The 20,445-nt window shown below is 51.5% G+C and overlaps 3 protein-coding genes across 5 annotated transcripts in view; 1 reads left to right on the forward strand and 2 right to left on the reverse strand.

Annotated features, from left to right (window-relative positions):
• DNAJC17 (DnaJ heat shock protein family (Hsp40) member C17) overlaps positions 1 to 13,441 on the forward strand; it is a 14,151-nt gene extending 710 nt beyond the window's left edge. Inside the window, exons 2-12 of one of the 3 annotated variants that reach the window (XR_015287724.1) lie at positions 918 to 987; positions 1,882 to 1,940; positions 2,696 to 2,783; positions 3,181 to 3,263; positions 3,655 to 3,751; positions 4,152 to 4,201; positions 4,713 to 4,790; positions 5,807 to 5,887; positions 6,745 to 6,873; positions 9,441 to 11,677; positions 13,232 to 13,441. Coding sequence is in view for 1 of the 3 variants with exons in the window: in XM_023928680.2 (XP_023784448.1) it covers positions 918 to 987; positions 1,882 to 1,940; positions 2,696 to 2,783; positions 3,181 to 3,263; positions 3,655 to 3,751; positions 4,152 to 4,201; positions 4,713 to 4,790; positions 5,807 to 5,887; positions 6,745 to 6,873; positions 13,232 to 13,357 (861 nt within the window). In the remaining 2 variants the exon portion in view is untranslated. The remainder of the gene's footprint in view (positions 1 to 917; positions 988 to 1,881; positions 1,941 to 2,695; positions 2,784 to 3,180; positions 3,264 to 3,654; positions 3,752 to 4,151; positions 4,202 to 4,712; positions 4,791 to 5,806; positions 5,888 to 6,744; positions 6,874 to 9,440; positions 11,678 to 13,231) is intronic. The other 2 variants (XR_015287725.1, XM_023928680.2) reach the window with 2 other exon arrangements.
• Positions 9,400 to 10,634, reverse strand: C6H15orf62 (chromosome 6 C15orf62 homolog). Its single transcript, XM_023928684.2, has one exon. It carries the CDS (start codon positions 10,632 to 10,634, stop codon positions 10,119 to 10,121), a length of 516 nt encoding a protein of 171 aa, XP_023784452.2. The 3' UTR covers positions 9,400 to 10,118.
• Positions 13,442 to 14,297: 856 nt separating the features above from the next.
• Positions 14,298 to 19,386, reverse strand: GCHFR (GTP cyclohydrolase I feedback regulator). The gene is made up of 3 exons (XM_086892099.1): positions 19,282 to 19,386; positions 18,017 to 18,111; positions 14,298 to 14,528 (listed from the first exon to the last, which is right to left on the reverse strand). Exons 1-3 carry the CDS (start codon positions 19,315 to 19,317, stop codon positions 14,405 to 14,407), a joined length of 255 nt encoding a protein of 84 aa, XP_086748225.1. The 5' UTR covers positions 19,318 to 19,386; the 3' UTR covers positions 14,298 to 14,404.
• Positions 19,387 to 20,445: the final 1,059 nt, after the last annotated feature.

Consider the following 20,445-nt stretch of genomic DNA (forward strand, 5'->3'; position numbering starts at 1 on the left):
GTGCTAAACACAGGAAGGAAGTTCCGAGAGAGCTGCAGAGGGGCTCTGGACAAGGGCCTGGAATAACAGGATTAAAAGGAAAATTAAAAACCCTGCCAGAGAGCAGGGTTAGGTGGGACACTGGGAAGGAATTCTTTGCTGAAATGGGAAGTTGGAGGATGGAGCCCAGGAGGAGACTCCTCTCCCTCAGCTGGACTCTTTTGCAGGAGGTGGGGTCATCTGCAGGGCTTTTCCTGCACATTCCCAATCCCGGGAGCTTTGTCCACCAGGTGGGGCCGGGACACAATTTTTTCCACTTGTTTTAGCAGGGAGTTGGTTAGGAGTGGGATAGAGGGGCTTCCTTTTTTCCCTCCTCCCCCCCCCCCCCCTTTTTTTTTTCCATTCCACTTTTTTCTCCATTTCCCCATTTTTCGTTCTCTTTACCTCTTTTTCTTTTTTACTTCTCTTCCTTTCCCCATTTGTTTTCCTTTCCCTCTTTTCCCCTTTCCCCTTTTTTTGGTTCCCTTTCCCTCTTTTTGATTCTCTTTCTGTTTTTTTTTTCCCTTCCCCCATTTTTTTATCATCTCCCCCTATTCCCCCTCCCCACCTTTTTCCTTTCTCCTCTTTGGTTTCCTTTCTCCATATATTTTTCCTCTCCTCCTTTTTCCCCCCCTCTCTTCTTTTTTCTCTTCTCTCCTTTTTTTCCCCTCTCCCTTTTTTCCCCTCTCCCTTTTTTTACCTGAGGTTTAACTGCTGCAACACAAGACACCTGGGAAGTAAAAACAGCTTTTAAAAGCTCCAACTCCTTCCAGACACGGCCGTGTCCTGGGCCCAGTGGGTTACCCTCAAACACAGGGATGATTTTGGTTTTCCAAGTAGCTTTTTTTGGCAGAGACAAACCAGTTTCCCCCCAGTAACTCCCGGTGTGGCCTCTGCAGGTGAAGACAGCGTTCCGGCAGAAGGCCCTGACCTGTCACCCGGACAAGAACCCAGACAACCCCCGGGCAGGTGAGATGGGGCAACTCTTCCTGCTGGAGTTTTCACCACTCCAGGCTCCTGGAGATGGCTCTGCTTCCCTAAGTCCTTAGGGAATGGCTGGGTGTGTGTCCCTGGGAATACACACAGAGCTGGGAGTTGCTCCTGTTGGTGTTAACTCTGCTTTTTAATGCTGAACAATCCTTGCTGGGTTTAGAAATTCCGGCATTAAGTAAGTGCTGGAATTAAAACCGCACCTCTCCAAACCTTCCCAACCTTTGCCTGTTTGGACACTGCTTTGATCTGTGTCTCTCACAGTTCAAACTTCACCAGCACTCCATAAATCCCATTATCTGTGGGCAGGGCAAGGAGGAATTTCAGCTGCCTGCAGCGAGTGATTGCTGTGGATGGAGGCTGTAGAATTAGCAGTTACTCTGTATTTTGTGTGTCAAGACTGACAATTCATCTTTATTAAAAATAAGAACAATTTGCCAATGCTTGTAATGGGACAAGAGGAAAAACTTTTAAACAATATATGGCTGTCATTCAACAACTTCCAATACAACATAAGCAGGACTTGTTGAAGGAGAAGGAAATTGTGAGCTGCAGCTAAAAGTGGCATGAAGGAGATACAACCCAAAATAAACCCAAAATACAAAGAATCAGTAAGAAAAAAATAAGTCTGTGTGTTCCAAGATTTCTCTTAAAATGAAACAATCCCATTTTTTTGTTTCTTTATTTACTCTCAAGTTTGTATAACACCTTTGAGTTGAGGTGGCCCTGGCTAGAGGTTGGCTTAAAAATCTCTTGGAGAGGTGATTTTTCTTCCTTGGGGAGACCTTCCTGCTGGATTTTTTTTTTCCTGGTTCTTCCCCAGGTCCCTAACCTGGTTTCCCTCATCTTATCCTTATTTCTTCTCATTCCCAGCGGAAATCTTCCACCAGCTGTCCCAGGCCTTGGCCGTGCTCACAGATGCAGCAGCCAGGGTAAGGATGCTCGCTTGGGAAGGGTGGGATTTTTTAGTGTTGCTGGGAACTGTATTCCTGCCTGTCCTGCTCTCTGCTCCAACAGAGACTTTGTGAATACAAATTTCAGCTGTTATTCCCCCTGGATCTCCATGAGATCATATCTCAGGTGCCAGGTAAAAGCCTGGAGAAATGTTTGGGATTTGCTGCTGGGAGCAGCTCTGCCCCAAGATTCTGCCTTTAGTAACTTGCTGGGCTGGGGCATATCCCATTTAATAACACCAGTGATAACCATTCCTGATTCAGGAACACCAAATTTCCATGGCAGCAGTGCATCTGCCATTCCCATCAAATCAGGGGCTAACAATTGAGTAATACCTGGATCCAGTTCCTGAGGCTCCAAGCTTTGCTGTCTGTGGAACACAGGAGAGCTTGGATCCTTCTGGAGTTGTGAGGAAGTGGCAGAGAACCCACTGGCCAAAGCCTGGAAGAACCTGGAAATTTCCCTGGAAAGAATAAAAACAAACCAAAAAATGAGCAAGGAGCTCTCTCCAGGTTAGCTCAGGAGAGGGAAAAGTGTTGATTCCAGGTGATAAGAGCTAAAAACATTTACTACTCTTTTCAGGGATTGGCAAAGCTTGTAATCCAAGAAGCAGCATCCAAGATGCTTCACCCCTGCTGACAGGGTTTCAGTCCCTGATGTTGTTGTATTCCCTGTTTTCCAGTTTCTCTCCTGGTTTCTGTAGTTTCCCACTGTTGTGCTGGTTCCTTGGCAGGCAGCCTATGACAGGGTGAGGAGGGCGAAGAAGGAGGCTGCAGCAAGGACACAGAAACTCGATGAGAAGAGGAAGAAAGTAAAGCTTGGTAAGAAAAAACAAAACTTCACATTCTCCTGAAGTCTCCCTTAGCTGGCTGTTTGCATTTCTCCTTCCACAGGAATCCCCCAGGGATCAACCTATGCAGGGGTGGCTCTGGTTTCTTTGTGCCCACTGCTGTGCAGGAGCCACCTGCAATCTCCTCCCACAGCCATAGCTGGGGTGGTCCTGCTCTGGGAAGGAGGGAATTAGGTCCAGCTGTTTGAATTAGGAGGTTGAGGACTGTTAAGACTTCTTTGGTGTGTGGGACCAGAGGGAGATGCAGCAGAGCTATCAGGATATTGGTGTAGGTGTAGCAAAGTTTGCGATCTATCCATCTTTCTCTGGTCAGCAAGGAAAATTCAATTTCTCTTTGGATTGCTTTAATTTTGTTTCTTTCTCTGCAGATCTCGAAGCCAGAGAACGAGAAGCCCAGTCCCAGGAGAACGAAGAGGAGGAGATCAGGATAACGAGATCATTAGAAGAAGAAGTAAGGATAAATTCTTAGTTCTGTCTGCTGTTTTTGAGAAGAATTGCTGGCAGTGTTTCCATTCATGAGGAAATCCATGGAATGAGGTGCAAAAAAATCTCTGGAGAGCAGTCCTTCAACCTTTGGGGTTAAAAGGCTCTGTGAATCAGAGAATCCTGGAATGGTTGAGTTGGAAAGGACCTTAAAGCCCTTCCAGTTCCAGCCCCTGCCATGCTCAGGGACCCCTTCCACCAGACCAGGCCACTCCTTTTGGAGCTCTCCCAGGGGAACTGGCAGGAGGGGTGTCCCAGGAGATGGGTGTGAGACCTAGGCTGTCCTTGGAAGTGTCCAGGTGACATTCCAGGTCTGGCTCTGTGCCTCAGGTGTCCGTGCTGTGTTCCCTGTGCCCTAGATAATCCGCCTGCGTGAGGAGGGCTCCCGGCAGCTGGAGGAGCAGCAGAGGCTCGTCAGGGAGCAGATCCGCCTGGAAAGGGAGCAGCACAGCCGAGGTGAGCACAGGGGAGCCTGGAGCCCTCACCTGCAGGTGGCATTGGGCTCTTTGGCAGCTGTCCACACTTAATTTTTCCAGTTGTCCCAGCACAACCTTCTTGCTGGGGAAAATGCCTCAGAACATGTCTCCTGCTTGTATTTTTGCTGACCTGTTCCTAACCTTGATCACAGCAAGTCTGGGCTTCCTAGAAGGGAAAAATGCTGCCATGGAGTCTTGAGTCTGTGCTGCAATTCCTGTTGCACGAGATTTCCACTGGAATGGTCCAGTGGAAATCCCAAAGTGTTTCATCATACGTATGTTCTCATGGAAAAAAGAAATTGTGCAAAATGATAAAGAATTTTCACCCATGTCCTTTCCATTTTTTTATTTTTATTTTTTTTTCCTTTTTCTCTCTTTAGGCAAGCAGGAAAGAAATGGGGCAGAAGGCAAAATAACTCCTAAGCTCAAGGTAAGACATCCTTAAAAAGCTGTGTTTTGGTGAAAACTGTGATAGAGCATGGTGGAAAACAGAAGGGACATTCCAGCCCTGCTGAGCTCGCACATCCTTTTTTATACTGAAGATGAAATTCCTCCATGGAATGTGCATCATCAGGTGAATAGCTCCTGTCCTTGCTGTTAGAATTCCTTTCTCTCTCACCTTTTCTTTGGCTGCTCCAGATATCTGAGCCTGGGATTGAATTGTCTGTGCTTTAAACCCAGGGAAACATCTGCTAATTACCCTGTCAGAGCCATTAGCATCCTTTCAAGTGCGATCTTTTTTTATTCCAGTGAGCAGCGTTTCTCCCTGTTCCCCAAACAGTTTGTTCCCTGTACTCACTCCCATGCTGAGATCACTGTTTTGGCAGGCCTGGGAGTGTGGCTGGAAATAGCAGACATGGTGAATGTGCACTGGGTGGGAGCTGCTTGAGCAGACAGCACATGCAAACGGGAAAAATTAACTCCTGGTGTTTGTTTCCCAGCTCAGGTGGAAATGCAGGAAGGAAGATGAGACAGGAGGGGGATACTCCAAAGATGTGCTGCTGAAGATCCTGCAAAAGGTCCTGTCTGACACTCTTCCCTATTTATTACTGTGTCTTCCCTGCTCTCAGTGTTGTAAGAATAGTGAATTCTGGGAAGATGCATATCACAGAACCATGGAATGGTTTGGCTTGGAAGGGACCTTAAAAATTATTCAGTTCCACCCCTTGCCACAGGCAGGGACATCTTCTACTAGACCAAGTTGCTCCAAGCCCTATCCAACCTGGTCTTGGACATTTCCAGGGATGGGGCAGCTACAGCTCCTCTGGGCAACCTGTGCCAGGGCCTCAGCACCCACACAGGGAAGGATTTTATCTAATATCTAATCTAAACAGGTAATCTGATCTAAAGAGCTGGTTTGAAGCCATTCCCTGTGTCCTGTCACTTCGTGCCCTTGTAAGCTCTGAACTGGAGTGGTTCATTTCTTTCCCTGTTCAGCTTTCTTGTGCAGTTTTCAGAGCTCATCAGCATGATCGTGGAGTCATTAAGGTTGGAAAAGATCTCTTAAATCATCAAATCCAACCTTTGAACCAGGTTGAATCCTTTGATCCCTGAGCTGGGAGCTGTTTCCCAGCTATCAGCTCTGCCTGGCTCCCAGCAGGGACTCTTGCTGAAACAGAGCGACTGCAGACTCTTCCCACTGGATGCTTCCTGCCCACTTAGTCTGGCTCTGTGGTTGTGGTGCACTTATCCTTCACTTCAAGCACTCCACATCCCTGCTGTGGGAAGTGCAGAGACAGGCACAGACAAGCCTTTGATCTGATCAATCCCAGCCTGGCATCTTTATTTTCCCTCTGAGCTCAGCAGCCCTCTTGCACCGGGTCTTGCTGGGAGCCAAGTGTGTAGCTCCATGCCTGCCCAGATTATTTCCTGGAGGGACAGAAATGGTGAGATCAGTGGAAGCAGGACAGAAATGGTGACAGCTCAAGCCTCATGTCTGTGAAAACACGTTTTATCTTTGTGTTCATTAGATAAATGAATTTGACATCTCTCCTGGCTCTGTAATTAACTTTCCTTCCTTTCTTTCTTTCCACAGTATGGTGATGTGCTCAATTTGTTGATCTCCAGCAGGAAGACTGGGAGTGCAGTGGTGGAATTTGCCACGGTGAAGGCAGCTGTGAGTGTGCAGAGTCCCTGCTGGGTGTGCTGGGGGTGGCACAGGACAGGTGACAGCCAGGACACCACTGCCCTGTCATTAAGGCAGTGGAGAAGTGTAATGAGAGTCTAAAGGCACAGAGGCACGGAGGGAGTGGCACAGCTGGAGGCACAAACCCAGAGATCAGGCACATAAACAGGTTGTGCTTGGAACAGGTTGAGGGAAGAGGCACTGCCTTAAAAATCAGGCACTGAGCACTTCCTCAGCTCTCTCTGAAGATGGAATGCCTTGGACTTGGGCTTTTGTGTTTTGGAGGTGATATCAAGCATTAGCCAAAATGTCTTGACTCACTTGGAGCTATAATAATTCATGTGGCTGTGGGAGGAGAAGTCATCAGTTACCCTAAATTTTAGGAGTTCCATCACCTTGGGCTGTTCAAGAGTTTCCTTGTTGGCTTTTCTTTCACTCATACCCAAATAATAAAAACCCCCAGAACTGTGTGTAACCTGTATATCAAAAGTACTGACAGGGGAATGGACCATAGAGGTGCTTCTCATGTAGGGCAGCTGTGAAATCTGAGGGTCATGGAATGGTTTTGGTTGGAAAGATCCTTAAAATCTTACAGAATGGAATCATAGAATGGTATGGGTTTGAAGGGACCTTAAAAGACCCTGCCCTCAGCCATGGGCAGGGACACCATCCACTATCCCAGGTTGCTCTAAGTCCTATCCAAGGCCTTAGACACTTCCAAGGATGGGTTTTATTTGTGCCCTACTTGGCCTTGAGGTCATTCTGAGATGGGAACATGATTCTTAGTGACTTGTGAGGGAGCAGGGTCTGAAATTCAGGTGGTGATGGAAGGATGTTTTCCCTGCCAGGAGATGGCTGTGAAGAATGAAGTGGGCCTGCTAAATAACCCCCTGAAGATTTCCTGGCTGGAGGGACAGCCCCAGAGCCGCCCCAGCACCGTCCTCCCTGACAGCACCAGCCATTCCAGGACCTCACAGGTAAGGAGAATGGGCTGTGGGATGGAAATTTGGTGCTGTAAATCTCAGTGTGCTCTGTGGTTGTGGTCAGATGGAAGCTCTTGGGGCCAGGCCTGGCTTTCCCAGCAGCCCTTTCTGTGCTGGATCAGTGGCTTTTTAAATCACCACTTGTCTGGGCAGCAGCACACTGGGAACTGGAGCTATTTGGATGACTGGATCTTCACACATTCCCTTTCTCCCAAGTGAAGAATAAGGATGTTCCTTGTTCAGCCTAAAGTCTCTGGTGCCATTCTGATGTTGGAATGGTGCCATTCTTGACTGTTGGAATCCTCTGAGTGAGAGCTGCTGAAAGGTTCCTTTAGAGAGTCTTGGTTACTCACTGCATTCCCAGGAGGAGGTTTCAGTGCTGGAAGCAAACCTCTATTCTTAGGGTCTGCAGGAGGGACAAATCTTAAACTAAATACTCTTTTGTGTGTTCATTCCCTAAATATTTTAAGCTTGTGAGGTTGTTCAGTGCATTCACTCTCTTGGTGTTTTATTAAGATAAATATTATTCATTTTATTTATATAATTTGTAATTATGCGTCAGAACACCTGATTGTTATCCTGTCTGTGTAGGACCAGGGAGAGTCCTGCAGCCACAGGAGGTTCACCAGAGTGTGAGGAAGGAAACTGGGGCAAAAAGCAGAATCCAAAGCACGTTATTTGAGAATTTTTCACTAGCAGAGAGTGGGAACTGGCTCATCCCTACCCAAGGGGGTTGCTGGTGCAGTTGAAGCTTGGTAGTGGATTCCAGGCTCTGTGGGTTCGGATCCCTGAGTTTGTCTTGGAAACATTCCATACCCAGAGCTTGTTAGTGTGGAAGTGCAGCGTCTGCCTGCGGTGCAGGATTAGTGTGGTGGGGCGGCAGAGAGAGCAGGAAAGCAGCACACAGTGCTGGTGACTCACCTCTGCCCAGCACAGCCTCCTCAATCCCACCTGGCTCTGGGAATGTTCAGGAGCTGCTGCCAGGGACCTGCATCCTTCCCAGGAGTTGCACAGTTGGTGCTTTGCTGTCCTTTCTGCTGCTTTTAGCTGTAAGAAGCTGCACTTTCTGGGATTGCACTGGAGCCTTGCATCTCCAACTGCTCTCCTTCCTGTTTTTCCTTGTTCCTACTCCAGACCCTCCCCACATCCTCCTGCTGCATCCACTAGGATGCTTCTAAAACCTGTAATGTGTTTACAGCTCTTCTTGGCTGATCTGCTTCCAGCTGACTTAGCTTGTTCTCTCCAGTTCAAGACTGTGCAAAGTGAGCTCCCAGATCCCTGTTCCCTCTGCCTCTTCCCTTCACACCCAGCCTGGCTTCCCAGCCACCAGACTCCACAATTTTGCTTCCAGGCTGCACTTACCTCATTCTGATTCAAGCTGCCCTTGCTTCCTATTCGCTTCCCCCCTCTGTTTTTGTCTGAATCCACCCCCGTTTTGTTCCCACTCTGTGCAAAAGCAGCTCCTTCACTGCTCTGCTTCAGGAAACAGCCCAAACCTGCAGCATTCTCATGGCAACACGCTCACTACTCACCCTCTGATCCCTGCCTGGGACAGGCAGCCAGGTATTCCCTGGCTATCTGACCTTGGAGAGCCAGCCAGAACCTGAGTGCCAAAATCCACAGGTAAAGGGCAGCCAAACCCCAGCCACAGGGTTTGGAAGCAGCTCCCAGGTAGAAGCTGTGCTGTGAGGAGGCTGCTTGTCTTCCACAGCCTTGTTGTCTCCTACTGCAACAGGTGCATGTTGTCCAGCAGTTCCTGGAGAGCTGCTGGAGCCAAGCAGGCTCCAGTTCCCCTTGGAATTCAAAAGTTGTGGCTTGGCCAGTGTTACTCCAGGCTACTGAGAGCAGTGGCTGTGTGATGGTTCAAAGCACACAGTGGCTGCAGAGAGCTTGTTTTGCCACTCCAACAGCGTGCAATGCTCATTTTTTTGGAAGATTTTCCCTGCTCCTGCAGTGGAACCTCCCTGCCAGTGCTCCTCAGCCATTCAGCCCTGAGAAAAGCCTCCTGCCTGGTGTTCTTGTACCTGTTCTAAGCTCCTTCAGAGATTTCAGAGGGTTTGTTTCCTATTATCTGACTTTGGGAGGTGCATTTCACAGGCTAAGAGGCAGCTGTGCCTTCCCTAGAATGTCCCTGCACTTTGCTGTGGCCACTTCCAAAACTCCTGGCTATCTGGGGGTATGGAGGTTTTATCATTGTTATTTTTTTAAAAGAACTCTAATAGTCAAAAAGGTAAGAACTGGTAGTTTCTTTTAACCGTTTGTCCTGGTGCTGCCCAAAATGTTCTAAACCTGGCAGAGCCTTTACCACTGTCCAGCTCAGGGTGGGGAACTGTTCCTGTCGTGCCCCAAGTTGTGTGATCTCTCCTTGGGGGAAAATCAAGTCCCAGCAGCTCTGTCCTTCCCTCAAAGGTTCCCCCCCTGCCCATCATAAAACCCTGCAATTCCAGGGAGGATGGACCTGTGCTCCCAGTGCCTGGGATTTCTGTGGCTTTTTCCCAAGGAAATGAGGCAACCAGACACTTCCAGTCACAGATACATTTATTCTTCCTATGTCTGTACAGCTGGGAGCTCAGTGCATGCGTGAGGCAGCAGTGTCAGAGACATCTCTTCTCCTGCCAGGAGGATAAATCCATTGCTGGTGCTGTATCAGGAGCCTACTTGGATGCTTACCTGCTTCCAGGCTGGGAATGCCACCTGCACTGGAGTTGAGGGAAAAGAAACCCACAAGGAGGAAGAGAAAAAACGGAGGAACAGCTTTGAGCTTTCACATCCAAACGTGGTGGGAGGAGAAGCCCCAGTTCCCGTCTCTCAGCCCTCAAAGCTTTGGCTTTGGGGTGCAGTGCTGCTGCCTCCTTGCAGGCTGCCTGCTGTTCCACAAGTGATCCATGACAAATCCCTGTGCATCTCTGCCCCACAGTGTCACATCCCCAAAATAAGTTCCAAAAAAATGCCAGTCTTCCCTGAGGAGGGGTTGTGCGGTCCAGAGTGGGAAATTCCCGGGGTGGAGAGTGGAAAGTTGCCCATGAGACAGAAGACTGTGCTCTCACCTGAACACGGAGCCCATGAGCTCTGCTCCAGAGGAATCCTTGGCAAGGACAGGGATGGTCTGTGGTGGGCGAGGTGAGGACAACAAAACAGGCCACACACAACAGGCATGCTCCAGTATCCTTCCTCCCGCCGGAATTGGAGGAACTGGCAGCAGCAGTGAGTAACTGGGATGTGATGGACAGTGAATACCTTCAAATGGCGTAATCCCTCGGGTTCTGTTTCCTGAGGGTCTGCAGCACATCCTCGAGGAGCGATAGCCCCAAATCCACTTTGAAGGACAGGAAGGGGTCAGCCAGGTCGGGAAGAGTGGTGCTGTTTGGGAGACCTGCCTCTGAGGTGCCGCAGTCTGTAGCCTGGTCCTTGTGCGTTGGAGTGGCTTTGTGGTACGGAGCAGCGTCAGAAAAGGAGAGGTCAGAGTGGGAATCTGTGCGATCGATGATGTTGGGGCAGCTGGAACTGTCCAGGTACAGCCGGGGAGGCTTGGGAGGGGCTTGTGCCTTGGCCAGGTTCTGCTCGCTCTGACAGGACAGGTACTCAGACTTGTCCTTCAGATCCCTCAAGCCTTCCCTCTTCTGGCCATCTGTGTCCAGAGTGTGGCTGTTCTGGTTCAGGATGATGACTTGGTTGCCCAGCTTTTTGTGCCTCCTGAGGGAGAAGCGTCGGAAGAAGGTGGTGGACTTGATGGACCCCCTGCGCCAAGTATCCATGCTGAGGAAAGGCAGCGAGGAGCAGGAACGCTGGCTCCTCACAGGCGGGAGCCGAGGGATCGGCAGAGAGCCACGCAACAGGAACAACCTCTTCCTGCCCCGTTTCTGGAGCTGCAAAGAAAACAGAGAGGCTGGTAGTGCAGGAAATGCAAAGTCCACGCTGTGGCAAGGAGCGCTTGGCTCGTCTTGGATCTCAAGGAGTTTCCCCCTGGAGTGGAGAGGAGCGGCGGTGCGTGAGGGAGCTCGTCAAACGTGTGCTGCGGCTCCGGGCTGGTGGGGAACAGCAGAGGCACAGTCACCATGAGAACAGATCTAATCTGGCATCTAGAACAGAAGGGCACTCGGGTGCCATGGTAACCAGGCACCTTCTGCGGAGGGGCACCGCCGGAAAAGCGCCGTGGGTGGCTGGGAACGAGACGGTGACTCAGTCCCACCGAAGGAACCCAGGGAATACAGGAGAAGGGGGATGTAAAAAGAAGCAACACGGGAGACAGCGTTGGGAGAACGGAGTGCAGAGGAAACTTACGCCCTGTTGGATCAGCCCGGAATCCAGGAGCGGAGAGGAGAAAAGCTGCTGGAGCACTCGGAGAACTGGGCCTGCCACACTCACCAGGTTGAAGAAGCTCTCCAGGGAGAGCTCAGCCAGGAGTCCAGGAATTCAGCCAGGTTGGACCCAGAATGCCAAAGCTCCCCAGCGCTGTCGCTGCTGTCCCTTCATGAGCCACCCGTCGCTGCTTCCCGGGCTGCGGCTCCCTGCGTGGATGTGTTTGTTTTGAGCCAAGCCCTTGCTGAGTCAGCCACGTCAGAAACTGGGTTTTACTCGATTGGTAATTGCCAGGATTGCAGGAAGTAGGTGTGTGGAGTGGCAGAGCCTCAGCCCACGCTCAGGCACCCAGGAGCACGTGCTGGGAGCCCACCTGGATCAGGCTGTTCTCCCTCCTGCCACTCCGAGGGCTTCTCGTGTCAGTAGAGCTCCCAAACCAGGCTGCAAATAATCTCCTGGCTGTTTTAAATTTCAATCCCAGTGTGAGGTGGGGCTTCAGGTTTGTGTGGGTGATTCATCTGCATGAGTCTCATGCAGCCTCTTCCATCCAGCCCAGCAAATTCCTGAGGTTGGTGGATGGGACTTGGAAGGATCCCGGCTGAGGGCTGATACCATCAGTGCTTTCTCAGACACTGCTGCTGCCAGTACCCAAAGGTCATTTCGCTCAGGTGGCTCCTAAGACACCAATTAGACTCTTAATTTCCCTCTTGATGTTCTTTATCTGTTGTGGGCTTTCATTGTGTCCTCGCAGCAGCCGGAGGAACCACTTTGCTGGCACGGGATAAGGAATTGCACTCGCCCATGTTTCCATGCAGAATCTTACTTAGGCATTCTATTGCCTTTGTATCCCTTCTGCTTCCTAAGAAATCCTTCAATATCTGGAGAAGCTGTGGCTGCCTCATCCCTGGAAATGTTCAGAACCAGGTTGGAGCAGCCTGGGTTAGTGGAAAGTGTACTTGCCCATGGCACGTGGATCCAGATGATGTTTAAGATCCCTTCCCACCCAAACCGTTCTGGGATTCCGTGATTCTCTGTGATCACCACTTAACCCGCTTCCTAGAAAAATGCATATGAAGGGGGTTTTTTTCCATTCACCTTATGTCAAGACACTCTTATTTCCACCTGAACTGTCAAGGAATGAGCTGGATGTTTCCAAGCCTTGCAGTGCTTTCATACATCCAAAATAGCACGGCCACCTACTAGTGTGGAATGGCTTTGGAAGCAGCGCCAAAGCACCGGAGCAGCTGTCATCTGCTGCCCACGTTCATTAGGCAGAGTCTGCAATCAACTGCCTTGACGTGACAGTTGCTGCCACACGTAGCAGAAAGGCTCTGGGAGCTTTGGAAAACTGTTCCATTCCTGTGTCAGGCTTGGGAATATCGCTGGTGTTTTTCTTTCTGCAGTTGCTTAGAATCACAGAATTGTTTGTGTTGGGAGAGACCTTTAAGGTCGTTGATTGCAGCTGTTAGACTCATGGAGTGGCTTGGGTGAGAAGGGACCTTGAAGCCCATCCAGTTCCACCTCAGGGCAGGGACACCTTCCACTAGCCCAGGTTATTCTAAGCCACATCCAACCTGGCCTTGGACACTTCCAGGGATGGGGCAGCCACAGCTTCTCTGGGCAGCCTGTGCCAGCACCTCACCACCATCAGACAGTTGGAAGTTTCATGACTAATCCACACAAAGGTTTGATTTTTTTATGGCATTAACCTTTATAACTGGTGAAGTGTACGCTGGACTTTGGGCACCAACGTTGTTAGTGCAGGGTGATCTTGTCATCCAAAATAATGCCCCATCCAGCCTCATGGAATGCTGGCTCTGTCTGTCTCACTTTCCTCATCAACCACACTTATTGCTGGTTATTTGTAGTAATCATTTTAATAACAATTCCTGGTTATTTCCTGTAGCCGGGAAGCTTTCACCCACCTCACCCGATTTCTGTGGGATCAAACCGCATCCTGCCCAGAATGCTGGTGTTGTGAGGGGGATTTGGGGAAGGTCTGGGAATCTGTGCTGTCCCTGATGGGTTGTGTGTGTTTCCTGCTCCTTCCTAGGCGTCAGTGGTGTCGGAGCGGGACTACGAGAGCCTGGTGATGATGAGGATGCGCCAGGCAGCCGAGAGGCAGCAGCTCATCGAGCAGCTCCAGCGGGAAGATGAGGAGGAAAAGTCTCACACTTAGCATGACAGTATGGATTCTCCCCACCCCTCCATCCCCCCAGAGCTGTTTCTTAATTTAAGTTAATAAACCTCATTTCTTTTTAAAGGTGTTGTGGGAATAGAATCTCCCAGGGACTGCAGCCCTGATCCCTTTCCAGGTTTGGGGAAGGAATGCTTGGGGTTCACACAGTACAGGTGTTGGCATGTGTGTGTGCAGAGCAACTGCCCTATCCCATGGGACAGGATGTGAGAAGTGCCATGAGAACAACCAAACCTTGGAGCTTGTAATTCCTGAAAGCTCAATTTGGGATCCAGATGCATCCAGAGGGATCTGGCAGCAGTTTTAAACAACCCACAGAAGGACATTGGTCTCTTTGAGCAATGTTTTATTGGTGCTAACCCCACAGCAGGATCCATGCACAATTCCAGATGTTCCAGCAGTGTTTGGATTAGCACCTGGAATAGTCACACAACCTTTCTGTGTTATTTTGGAAATCCCATGTTAGGCTTGGATGGCAGTCTGGGATCTGGAAGTTTGGTGGTGCTGCTGAGACGGAAACAGGCCTTGCTGTCAAAGGGAAGGGATTCTCGGGGCACTGGGAGTAGGTTTAGTGGTTCCCCCTTAGGTTTTCAGGGATGAGATGGGATGGTGTCCGTGCTTGGTGTCCCTCCCTAACCCCTGACCCAGGAGAAGGCACAGAGCTCTCTGGGGCAGCCCGAGGAGGAGGCAAACAGGGCTGTTACTGAGCTTCCTCCAGGGCATGCTGAGTACATGATTGAAATGTAAAAAGCTGGAATTTGCCAGACTGCCATCCTGCTGAAGGCAGAGCTGGAGCCATCTGTTCCCTCTGCCTGATTCTGGGCATACCTTCTTCCCCCTGCTCTTGGGAAATGAAACAGGGATCTCAAAATTCCACTGGTCCAGCTCTGCCTCTGTGCCATTCCTCCCCCTGCCCGAGTGCCTGGAGTCAGGGACAGGAAGGAATTAAGGGGGGAAAAATTTGCTGCCAATCGTATAAGATGATCTCCAGCAGGATGTTGTCTGGGTGGAATGCAGGATTCTCCCTGGCTATTCCCTGTGGAGGCACCAGACCAGGGTCTGGCCCACACCAGTCATGCTGACCACGCGGTAGCCGAGGCTCTCCAGCTTGTCCAGGACCACGCGCGGAGCGTCGTTCACGTAGTACTCACAGCTGCATCCAGGAAAGATGGGAATAAGGTGAGCTGGGGAGGAAGAGGTGGGAATTTCCTGGTGGAAGTGAGCCTGCCTCGCTCCTGATCTCTGTAAGACCAGCGGCCACACCTGGCACAGGCGTGTGTGTGACACAGGGCCTTGGTTAACCCCAGGGGAAGGCACAGCCCAAGGTTCCAAACCACGGGAATCCTGTCCAGGAGGGAAGGATCAGGTCGAATGGGAATGTGGCTCAGTGGGGCTGGTGTCCAGAGCCACATGGTCCTCAGTAACTGGGCTGATGCTGCAGCTGAGGGTTCACAAATAAACACAGTGAGCACATTTTTAACACCCAGGAATTCATGGATGAGGAGAGAAATGATTCAGGTGTTTCTGAGGAATGAAATCACAACGTTTTACCTATGTCAGAGCATGTCCGTGGGATGGGTGGGTTTGAGAGACTGTTGGAATTCGGGGATTGCAGCAAGGTGCTGGTTTCAGCCAGGTGGGAAACCTTTGGAAAGCCAGTAGGTGAGGTGGAGCCCAGGTTCCAATGTTCCAGCAGTGCCTGGGAGCTGATACCGGGATCCTTGATCCTTGTCCAGCTCTGATTCCCCGTTGGTTTGTGCTGGCTCTATGCTTGGAGCAGAAGCTGTCCCACATTCCTATTCCTCAATCCCAGAAGCTTAAGGGCTGTGACATTGCTTCCCAGTGAAGGGACCAGGCACAGGCTGGACTGAATTGGGTGGGGACAGCTGAGCTGAGTTGGCCAGTGGGAGCTTTGGCACTGGATGTGCCAGCCTCTCCTTTGGCACAACTGTTGGAATAAGGCCAGAGCAGCTCAGCTGTAGCTGACTTGCAGTGCCGGATAAGCAGATAATGATAGGCTGCAGGATCACTGGGGATCCTGTTTGGGCACCTGAACAAAGCCGCTCCTGCTTTTCCTACTAATAATGATAAAAAAAGATCTCCAAAAGTCTTTCCAAAGCTGCTCCTGCTTGGATTTTGGAGCCGTACTGGAGCTGGGAGTGCTTTAAAGCACGAAATAACCCGAGATGTGAGAGATTTTCCAGTTTCTCAAGACAGACTGTACTTGGCTGTAATTATAGATGTGGTGTAAAGATAATGTGCATTATTATAAGTGTCTTTGAAGTCTCTTCTTTCTCCAGAAGGGTTGCCACATACCCTTCAGATTCATAGTGGGAGCTGGTAAATATTATTTGCATTATTCAGAGGAAATAGCAGACAGGGATTTGTAGGAACCTAAAAAAACGGAGTAGCTGAGTTAAAAGCAGGAGGGAAGAGTTCCCAGGGCTTTATCCCAGCTGTGTGTTGAGGGAAGTGAAGATTGCACACTGTGGGTATCAGATACGTTGCCGTCTGCGTGTGCATCCAGTCAGGATGGAGGGGCTGGGATACCTGCAAAGCCTTTTCTTCCAGGTAAACCCCACCCCAGCCCTTGCCCCACCTGGCTGCCCCAAGGGCTCTGACCCTGAGTGAGAGGGCAGGGACCACATCCCTGCTTCCCACACCTTCTGAGACTTAATGAGGGGCCGTGTGTCTGTGCAGAGCTGCACAACAGGATCCGTGCGCTCCCTCGTTACAGGGATTTCAGTTTCACCTCTACATCCCAGTTTCCCAGCAGGTCCACACTGCTCAAGCTCTTCCTTTCAGGCTCCCTACAAGTCATTGCTAAAGTTTTGGGGCCCAAGGTGCTACAGGAAGGGGGTTTGCAGCATCCATAGCCACGCTCTGCACATGAAGGAATTAGGGATGGAAAATCCTGCTCGGCCACAGTGCAGATCCTGGAGCTCCCAGCCCTGGTTGGGATTCTGGAGGAGGTGGCCAGGCTCGCCCCACTGGCACGTGGCTGTGCTCTCGGGGGTGCCAGCAGCCACATTCCAGCCAGGGGACTTTCCCCACTGCCTGTTGCTCAGGCACACACGAGGAGGACGTGCTGTGCCGCAGGGATGTGCCGGAGGGATGTGCCGCGGGGACACAGCGGAGTTCCCAGCTGTCACAGGCCATGCCAAGGAGCAGGTGGGGCAAGAGGTGCTCAAATGCTCCAGGCCACAGGGAGGGGAGAGAGGTGGTGAACCCAATAGGGAGATCCCACAGGAAGCTTGTATCCCTTCCCCAAAACAAGCAGAACATGGTGCTTCTGTTCCTTACAGTGCTGCGGCTCCCCCAGCTACTGGGGCAGTCACCACAGGGGCTTTTATCTGTCTTTGCCTTCCTTTTCCACCTGAATCCCAGGGATCCTTGCCCAAATCTCTCAGGCTCCAGTTCCTTCTTGGAGCCTGTTGTGTTCCTCCCCAGCTCTGTTTCCCATCCCGTTGCACAACTCCTGGCTCTGCACGGCGGGTGGCAGCTGGCAGTGCTGCCAATCTCTGCCCACCCACGGGCTTGGGAATAGCAGCATGGAGCTGGATCAGCCCAGCAAACCCCTCAGGAATTCAGCTGGGATTGGGGTGGGGGGCTCAATACTTACATTTTATCCTCCTTACTATTAAAATTTCCCACCCCACTCAGATTTTTAATGCTGCAGCAGCTGAGGATCCAGCCCTTGGTGTTGGCCAGGCTGGTGCTGAGTAGGAAGGTTTTCCCAGCTCTATGGATTGAAGCTTGAGAACATTTGGGATGAGATGCACCTTCTTTTTTAATGCCTTATCCTTCTCCTCCTTTCCCTACTCCACACCATGGCACACTGGACACGGCAGGAATTGAGCTGCTCCTCTCTGTCAAGTTCTTTTGCATTTGGGGGTTTGTTTTGTTTTGCCATTGTGGGATTTTTATTTTTTTGTTGGTGGTTTCTTTTTTTTTTAATATGTTTTTGTTTGTTTGTGGTTTTTTGTTTGGTTGGTTTGTTTGGGGGGGGTGTTTGGGTTTTTTCCCCCAGGGAAAACCAAGAAGTGGTATATCAAGTGAAGAAAAAAGAAAAAAAATGTGGGTCAAGCCATGAGGAAGATGCTGGTCACAACTCTGAGTGGCACTTAGCCAAAGGCTGGGGTCAAACTCAGCATGGGCAGAGGTGGGGACATGGAGAAGTGTCAAATATCCACAGCTTGGGAACACGCCAGTGGAGGGGTTGGAGTCTGGGGTGACACAATGGGAAACAGCTCCAAACCCAGGGATCAGCTGCCCATGGAAACGATTTGGGAGCTGTTGGCAAGGGCTGGCTCAGGTGAAACCTCGAGCTGCACTGAAGAGCAGGATGGGAGGGACAGGATGGACAGAAATGGGTGAGCATTCTGGGTGTCTCAGCACCCAGAAAGGCCACAAGCAGAGCAAGGCAGGTATGGCACTGAGACAGGGAAAGGGGGGTCAGGTGTTAAAACAGGGTCGGAGCAAGGGAAAATAAAAAACCAAGTGGAGTACCAGGCAGCATTTCCTCATTAACAGGACACATGCAAGTCCCGGGATTAACTGTACAGCTGGAAGGTGCTGTGGGGAATTCCAGGAGTGAAAAAGTTCTGCATTTCTTGGGAAAATAAGGAGAGGAGGACTTACAAGTTGTTCCCCAGCGTGCTCCTCTTTGTGGCCCCCAGGATACTCATCAGGTGGGGATCCGAGTGCTCGTCGCCCACCATGGTGGGCCCAGCCTCCTGTGGGACAGGCACAGAGCGGTGAGTGACACGTGGTGACACGGCCACCCCCCTGATCCCAGCACAGCTCCAGTGAGAGCCCTTAAGGAAGGGAATTGCCATCAGCCCATCCTGGGAGGGGCTCAGTCCCGGCCACTGCCTGGAAGGTCCAGCTGCTCACCCGTGCAAGGGCAGGATGGGAAGTTTCCAGCCTCATCTCGGTGCCAAGTTTGACACTGGAAATGTTTGCTTTGACCCTTTGGTAAAGAGCAGAGTTTCCAAAGTCTCTGGAGGGTAGACTGACCCTAGCTGCTCCAGGCTGTTCCCTCCAGTGCCATATTCCATGTGCTCCTTCCTCATCCAAAATCACTCAGTCATCTTGCACGACCCCAAATGCCACTGCCAGCAGATGCTTTGGTGCTGCAGCATCCTCACACCCCCATTCCCCACCCCCTGCTGCTCCCTTTGGGACATCTCCAGTGGCAGCAGTTGCAGTGCCCATCACAACTCCCTCCCTTAGCTCATTTGCTGTTTCCACTGTCCCTGCTTCCTGCCCCAAACCACACCGGCAGATCCAGGGAGGGATGATTGTCGGGAGAAGGGAAAGCCCAGATGAACACACAGCTGTGGGCTCCTCCAGAGTGCTGCAGGATGTGGGTGCTGCCGGTGCCGGGGAGTAGCGTTTGTTTTGTGGCTTTATCTGACAGTGACAGCCAGCAATCCCACCAGTGCTCCCGGACGGTGATCCCAGCCAGAGATCCCAACCACTGCCCTGCTCCTGTCAGCTCCAGCCATGCCCGCTGCCTTGGCCTCCTTTTCCACCCTGGAATGGCTTTTTGGGGACGAGGGAAAACCAACTGCGAGGACAAGTGGAGCCGTCCCTTTGGCGTTCGCTGGATCCCGCCGCAAGTTTCCCAAGTTCAGTCGCTATTTGGGACAGGAGGGTTTGGGGGCAGCAGAGCCGGGACGGGGGCACCGGGGGCTCTCACGGAGTCGTGCCGGACACCCCACACCGGCCATGGCCGCTGGGGCACAGCCTGGCCGTGCTGGGGGTCACCCCTGACCCCCCTCCAGCAGCAGCAGGGCCAGCACCGGAGACACCGCGGGCTGAGCGGGTCTCACCGCTCGCCCCGGTCGGTCCCTGTCCGCCCCCGGGAATTTCCCGTCCCCGGGGGTCCCGCCGGGACTCACCAGACGGATTTGGGTGCTAATGAGCAGGTAGGGCATCTCCGCTCCGCCGCTCCCGCCGCCGCTCCGGGGGCACCGTGCCCGGGGCCGCCCCCGGTCCCGCCCCGCACCGCCGCCCCCGGGCAGCGAGGGGGAAAAGGCTCCCAAAGGGGTCGGGGGGCACCCGGGGGGCTCCGATGGGATCCTTCGGGATCTGGGCGCTGCCGTCCCAACAAGGGATGGGCAGGAGGTGAAGGGCTGGAAGGTGGTGCAGCAGGAGGGGACGGGGGACAGGAGATGATGAGCAGGGAAAAGGTAAACCAGGAGATGAGCTGCAGGGATGCGGAGGGCAGGGAGATGGAGGACAGAAGATGATGAGCAGGGAGGCAATGAACAAGGAGATGATGGACAGGGAGATGATGGATAAGGGAGACGAGGACAACGGAAATTAATAGCAGGGAGATAAAGGACCAGGAAATAACAGCAGGGAGATGAGGACTGGGAGATGATGGAGCAGGAGCCAGGCACGTGGGGAGCCGTGGGCCCTGCAGAGCATTCCCTGTCCTACCCCACAGTCCAACCAAACGTTCCCCTGAAGCAGAATGCTCAACATTACCAACATTTTTTTGGGAAAAATCTGTTTTTCCACTGTTTGTTGAGTTATTATCTGGGAACACAGGGGTTAAACATCAGTTTGTTTTGATCATTCCCATCCTCAGCAGAGCCTCTTCCCCAGGTCCTGGAACAGCTGGAATGTTTGCTCATTGCTCTCCTGTTCCAATGCAAACCTGTTACCCAATGAACCAAGGGCACATTTCACCCAATTGGGTTGGATTTTGACAGAATTCCCACAATCCATGACCCCTTTGGACCTCTGCTGGGCACGTGTGGCCTGTGCTTATGCAGGGAATAATACAGATATGAAATCCAGACCTTTCCAGAAATTAAAGGAAAACTAGCCAGGGTTCTGGCAGCCTGCCCAGCTCTGGGTCTGACTCTTATGTGGCTCTTTCCTGGGGAAAAAAAGATAGTAAGGAAAAAAGAGGGAAATGAGAGCAGAGCTATACGTAACATTTTAATATTGAATTTCTTGAGGAGATACCGAAATCTGGGAGGCAGCCGAACCACTGATGGATCTCATCCATCATCCCAAAGCAGCTTATCACCCTCTGGCTCCGAGCTGGCTGC

This window comes from Cyanistes caeruleus, chromosome 6 (genome assembly GCF_971803275.1).
Source record: "Cyanistes caeruleus chromosome 6, bCyaCae1.hap1.1, whole genome shotgun sequence".
Classification (NCBI taxonomy): domain Eukaryota; kingdom Metazoa; phylum Chordata; class Aves; order Passeriformes; family Paridae; genus Cyanistes; species Cyanistes caeruleus.

Coding starts and splice junctions, on each gene's coding strand:
- C6H15orf62 (XM_023928684.2), bottom strand. CDS start 10,634: ATGGATACTTGGCGCAGGGGGTCCATCAAGTCCACCACCTTCTTCCGA.
- GCHFR (XM_086892099.1), bottom strand. CDS start 19,317: ATGCCCTACCTGCTCATTAGCACCCAAATCCGTCTG. Junction 18,112..19,281: donor TTAGCACCCAAATCCGTCTG/GTGAGTCCCGGC, acceptor CCTGTCCCACAG/GAGGCTGGGCCCACCATGGT. Junction 14,529..18,016: donor AGCACGCTGGGGAACAACTT/GTAAGTCCTCCT, acceptor TCCTGGATGCAG/CTGTGAGTACTACGTGAACG.